This window comes from Temnothorax curvispinosus, unplaced genomic scaffold (assembly GCF_003070985.1).
Source record: "Temnothorax curvispinosus isolate PA1 unplaced genomic scaffold, ASM307098v1 QBEX01014909.1, whole genome shotgun sequence".
In the NCBI taxonomy this organism is placed as follows: Eukaryota; Metazoa; Arthropoda; class Insecta; order Hymenoptera; family Formicidae; genus Temnothorax; species Temnothorax curvispinosus.
The window spans coordinates 25,098-31,466 of record NW_020224689.1 but is presented as its reverse complement, the minus strand read 5'-3'; the positions used below and the strand labels follow the sequence as shown (position 1 = coordinate 31,466).

The window sequence follows — 6,369 nt, the reverse complement described above, 5'->3', positions numbered from 1 at the left end:
TACAGAAAAACTGTTATCGCACTGCGCCGAACGCTTCTTCCTTTATTTCTCAACAATTAAAATTTAAAAATCATAAAAAAAACTAGCATAGCGTATATGCCACGTCTTTTTAAGATCAAATTCGCTATGGGATCAAGATGATTTGGCTTTTAAAATGGATTTCACTAGTTTACGTGACTTTAAATAATATATGATACACTTTCATCTGCTTGAGTTGTTATTTTGCGCGGTTGAACAATTTCTTTTGCTTCTTTTTTCTTTTCCCTTAAGGCTGCTTATCGTGTCTCGGTTTTTTCTTGTCAACCGATCATACCTATTAGATAATCAATACGCTATCATATAGAACGTATGAGCGAAGGAAAAAAAGAACGAAGAAGTAACAAAGAATCTTAAAATCACGAAGTACCACGGTCTCTCTCTCACATATAGGAAGGTAACCCGTTATTTTTTTTTTCCAAGTCCTTTCTCAAGTTGCGACGAGCAACGCACGAATCGCGCGCGAGAGGATTCGTGCCAGCTCATGGATAAAATGTACGCATGTATATGTTATATGTGTCTTGCGAGCCAGTTTTCTTTCCTCCTTCCGGCGGACAAAAAGAAACCCGGACGTGGCACGCGGTAAGCCTTATTATCTCTTGGACCCTCTTCTCACAATCATATCATTTTTTTTTGTTTCTTTTCTTTTATTTACGTACTTCTTAAAGTGGACGACACTTGTGGACGTGCGCACGGTAAGTAACTTATTACAGAGTTTAACTACTTTTTTCCCGTTGCGCCTTCTCTATTCGATTTTTTACAATATCTTCCTCAGTCGTCACGGGACCAGCTTTAAAATCTCGGTATGTCCCCGCACAATTTTATATTTCGCTGATCGTCAGAATGCCCTTATCTCCATTTCTCTATGGATTTTCGCACAGGCACGGGTATTTCTTCTCTTGTTTGCCTATCTCTTGAATGTAACTCGATTGTCGTCAGCCTTCACCACGCAAGTATTAGAATTGGTCGAAGTCGGCGCGCAAATCTTACCGTGATGATGAGAATCGGCGAGGTCGTCGCCGTCGTAGAAATCGTTGCGATCGTTGGCTCTTGCAGCGGAGACGTAAAGAGAATTCGCAGGAAGAGTATTTCGCGTACGGTGTATATTTATCATTGCGAAATGCTTTATGATAAATATTGTACACGAGATCGCGCAACTTCGAGCCATTTAGAGTCACTTGATTTTTCGGCGATAGAACACAGGAACCATGTGGACCGTGAAAGATCAGCCTTAGAACTTGCCGAGAAAATGCAGATTCTATGGCAACGTTGACAGTACCGAAGAAGAGGAGAGGAATAAGAGGCGGTTTTTTCAGTTTATGTCAGTAATGCCGATTGTTGATACCCCCGGTGTTGTTGCTGCCGTTATTCATGGAGTTAGTGGTGCTAATTATACCACTATCAATGGTATTTGCAGTCGATATCCTGTCGGCGGCGTGCTCACTGTCGTATTCTAAGATCAGTCGTTTTATATGGCTCAGCTTATTGTGCAGATAGTCGAACCGTTCCTTCGTCTGCTGATACACTCGATTCTGCTTAGTTTTCTTGTACTCACAAAATATCTGTTCCCTGGTTTCCTGAAATAAAAGAAAAACACCATATGAGCATCCTCGTCCATTTGTTTGACAAATGCGATAGTTTATGATAGAAGAAACAGCATAATACCTCGCTCTCGATCACATTGCCCGATTTCTGTTGACTTTGCAATAATTGATACAAATGCCTGAAGCGATTCGCGACTACAAGTACTTCGGAGTGCAACCTGCGATATTCGTCGTAATTGCTGTAGAATTCCTCTTTGTAACGCCTTTTCTGTTCCGGGCTGCTTATCGTTGTATATTCCCTGAACAAATTATTTTACATAAATATTGCATCAATCGACAAGTTATGTTAAATTAAATCGTAACGACTTATGGAAAGAATGTCTAGTTTTTCGTTGGCTATTTGAAACTATTACCGCGAATTAGTGATCAATAACACAGCTAAAGTGTACTCACGTGCGGTAGTCGAGATATTGTCCGGTGCTTCCCAGCCTTTCAAACTCATCAATCGGCAGCGAGATTGTGGCAGTACCATTGGCGTTATCGACATAAGTAGGAGCGCTGTTAGAAGTTTCACCGTAGATAGCCGCATCATTCGCTGCATTACTCCTATTCCTGGATTCCCTCTCTCTGTTTCTCTCTTCTCTCGCACCTCGACTCCTATCGCTCCTATCTCTCCTATCAGAGTGCACGTCGATCAAGCTGCCCCCGGCAATTCCATTGGCTATAACACCACCGTCGTGTCCATGCCCGTGGTTGCCCCTTTCACTATCACTAGGCGACAACGGCGTCAAGTACGATGATCGATTGGAACCGCTTGGCACCGCGGTGACGGCGGCAACGACGGCGACATCGCTGTAGATGTTTCCAGTACCCCGTAGAATATCACTGTTTGCTGTCCTTTCGGCTCGGTAATCAACGCGGCTGCTGTTGCCGCGTTCACGCTGCGATTGTTGCCTCAATTCCCAACCGTCAAAACTGCTACCGCCGCTGTTACTATTACTACCACCACCACCACCACTATTGCTGCTACTACAACCACTATTAACGCTGGTGATACGATTAACGATACGGTCGCCACCGGCGGTTGCACTAACACCACTGTTATTACTATAACTGCCGCTGCCAGACACCCTTTCGCCGGCGGGGATAAAGGAGATAGGTTCGGGTCTCCTATAATGCGATATCCGCGGTTTCTTCGTCGTTAATCCGTCGCTACCCTGGTAATATCCTGGTCTCTTATTACTAACCAAATTGGGCGGGGGTGCCGTGATGGCCGGCGGTGAGCCCGCATGAATGGAATTGGGTGATTGACCGCTGCCTAAGAGTGTAAACATATGCAAAAAATGTGTTATTTAAAATAAAGTTTCGTATTCATGTATGTAAATAGGAGTGCTGATAGCGAGTAGTACACGTACCACTGGAACCACCGTCGCTCGAGCCAGGTGGCGTGAGGTTCTGAGGTTTCCGCCTCCTCAACATTGTCCTTTCCTGCTCGGTATAGAAAGGCCAATCCTCCTGCACGTCGTTCCAGATGTGCCTGTTCAAGTGATACGTGTTGTCACGCATGTAAGCCACTTGCTTCAGGATCATCGGCATGACGGATCGCTCTCGGTCCCTCAAGCCCTCTGAAATTCGTTGACGTATTAATATCAATGATCGGCTATTCCGACAAGTTGAGAAAACATTCAGATCTCATCTTACCCTTGTTGATGCGATCATAGAGTTCGGGCTTCTTGTAGGGCCTCAAAGCAAGGACGTGGATAAGTCTTTCCCTATTGCATAGAAAAAATGCAAAATATATCAAAAATCTATGACGAGAAACATCAAAACCTTTAATAAATTTCCTTTCTATTTGTATTTCATTGAGACTTTTTTAGCCTTTGTGTCGTTGATCTAGCGCGGAAGATTGTTTCTCGGTCGTTTCTCTATTTTTTTTTTTTTTAACGGAACTTGACTTATGCTCTTATATCAATGCACTTACTTAAGTGGCCTGCGCATAATGTCGGAAATTTTTTTCTCCAGATTGCGAGCCGCCGCTAGATGGTTACTACTATTACTATTACTACTACTATTAGCGATCGGCTTGTTGGTTGAAGCTTTGGGCTGACTATTGCCGGAAGTTGGAATGCTCGTCGTGGATTCCCGATGCCTTGCATACGATGACGGAGGAGGTATTGTCCTTCCGGTTCCTTTCACTTTCACCTTGCGTCCGATATCTGGACCGTTCGCCTTGATCACCCTGGTGCTGAAAGACATAAATTCTATTGAGATAAACAAAAATGTATGCATAAGATTCTAATGTCCTAATTACCTAATTAACCAATATTTAAAAAATTGAAAAAGAATAATTAATAAAATGTAAAAAAATGAAGAGCACATTCGTATTTTTATTTTTGATATCTAAAATTAATCGAAATATAAGAAACATTATATATATTTCTAATACATTTATTCGTTAATTTATAGGAAATATAGCAACATAATCTATTTCATCTCGTCATACGGCAAACATAACACATTCATAAACAAAATCTCTGATTTCCGTTGTGTATTTATAAACAAAACGGTCTCTGCGCGACAAGCCTCGCCACATATCGGTGCAATTAATGCAATTTGCAGCATCGCTGACATAGGGGTCCGATCGATTGTCTGGTTATGCAATTTTCATTGGCGTTGACCGCGCGTAAGCGCGCGCCGCGATAAAGCATTGCAACGGTGAAGAGAGGCGGAAAAGGGTTTACTTGTGACGAAATCGCACTTGTGAGGCGCTCTTAGCCTTGGCCGTGACGAGCGAAGACGACTAAACAAATTAGCCGACGATGCGGATCCGTCAGACGAGAGCGCAAAATCTCACGATTCGAACTGCGGCTGACAATTGCAAAGTATACAGTTCCGAATATTCGCCTGTTTGCGAAAATTTGGAGAAACAGTCGTCTGTGTTTTCTGACAAATATTAGTATTTTTTTTTAATCTTTTATTCTGCTAAACAGACGCGAATATTCGTCTCCGTAACGCGAACGTATCGTTCGCGTGTCTCCGAATTTTTCGAAAATTCGCTGGATATTTTTGTTCGATTTACAAATACCGCAAATCATATCCGCGTGCTATCCAAAGGTACATACATCCTCGGGCGCGCGATTTTCTTCGAATTCTCGCGACATCGCGGCGACGAGTAAACTGCGTACGCGCGCGACGAGGTTTCCTCATAAATTCCTTCGTGAATCGCGCGAACATCCGTTAGAAGACCGTATCTACGGGCGAAAGTTTGTAAGAGTAGGGCCACGAGGCGAGAATTATTTACGGTTCCGCGGCGACCGTGAGCGTCTCGGAAGTAAAGTCCTGAAAATGAAGAGAAGGAACGCGGTTCGCGTTCCTTTGCCAAAAAAAAAGAAAGGACCTTTCGCCCGAAGGATCGAACGGCCGCCGACGGCCGTATGTCCCGCACCTCAAGGGAGCATTCTTACCATTTGTTCTTGTTATTCTCCTCGGCGACCGCCATTCTGTGCCTGGTGGTCTCGTAAACGTCATCGTTTGCCTGTATCCGCATCTTGTACGGTATAGTGCCGAGGCTCTCGAGGCTTCTACAAGAAGAGAAATAAGAAGGTAATAAGAGAGGATAAAAAAAGAAGGTAATGAGACGACAATAAGAATCGAGCTAAGAGGCAATTCTTTAAGCAATTTGACTCGCAGCTTCGTTCTGATATTAACTAGATAAACAAGAATACGAGATCTAAAGATATATAGATATATAGAATTAAGACGCAATGCTTGATATATAATTTTGATCTTATTATTATTATCGTTATTGTATTCATTGATATACACATTATGGTACATTATGTCATATTTATCCGCGAACTACACGTGGAATATCCCGGGCCTATTGTTGCTCGACAAATAAAGTAAAGCGAGCAGAAGTGAGTCGGCGAGCGAATCGAAGTTCAATTTATCATCGCCGCGCTGTTACGTTTTTAACGTCAATTCGTCAAATCACCGGATCGTATCGCCGGATGCGGTGAGCGCCAGAGTAAGCTACTGAATCGGTTTCTGCTGACGCAAGCATAACCGTTCGCGACGAGAGTGTAGTCGGCAGTAGTCGACACCTGCTAGCGCGCTAAACAGCGCTTTAGTGTGTCAAGTTGCCGCGATAAAACCACCTGCTCAAGGATGCTCCAATGTGTTTTTTACATCGCGCGATTTAGATTGCGGATTACGTTACGGCGCTTACGACGGAAGATTACTCGGAAATTACCGTATCGCGTATACCGAGTCCATTCACCGAGACATTATTTCTCAGTTATAGCGAATCTGATAGCCGCTGTGACATACATAAAATCTCTCTCTCTCTCTCTCTTTCTTCTGCGAACGTTAAAAATATAATAACAGCGAGGAACTTGACCACATGATTGACAAATAATGGGCGTAAAGCGATTCAGCCCGCGGCTTTTTATCTGTTTTCGATTCTTGCGTATAATATACGGCGATACGCTGAACGTACGAACGTAAATGCATAAATTACCTCGCGAGCTCTCATTATACCATAATAATAATCGATACGTACTTAGGGCCGGTCTGTTGAGCACACTCGAGGCCACCCTGGGAACCCTCCATGTCCTGGCTGCTGGAGATGCTGAAGGTGAATCTGGACACTCCGTCGATGGATGGAATGCTGAGATGCTGAAATCAGAACGCAGAGCGTGCCGGTTAGTCGTCTCTCGTCGTTCCTCTTAATAAGATCGCATTAAATTACGAAACGGACGGCCTGTGCCGTGTACCCGTACGTATGTCT

General features: G+C 43.6%; 1 protein-coding gene across 1 annotated transcript; it reads right to left on the bottom strand.

Moving 5' to 3' along the window:
• Window positions 1–207: 207 nt before the first annotated feature.
• On the bottom strand, window positions 208–6,257 carry LOC112465133 (RNA polymerase II elongation factor Ell-like; the record flags this gene model as incomplete). Its single annotated transcript, XM_025032536.1, has 8 exons — window positions 208–1,613; window positions 1,702–1,879; window positions 2,034–2,898; window positions 2,996–3,205; window positions 3,282–3,352; window positions 3,562–3,825; window positions 5,045–5,161; window positions 6,142–6,257. Coding segments are annotated over 8 exons (2,076 nt in total), but the record flags the coding sequence as incomplete, so codon positions are not given.
• Window positions 6,258–6,369: the final 112 nt, after the last annotated feature.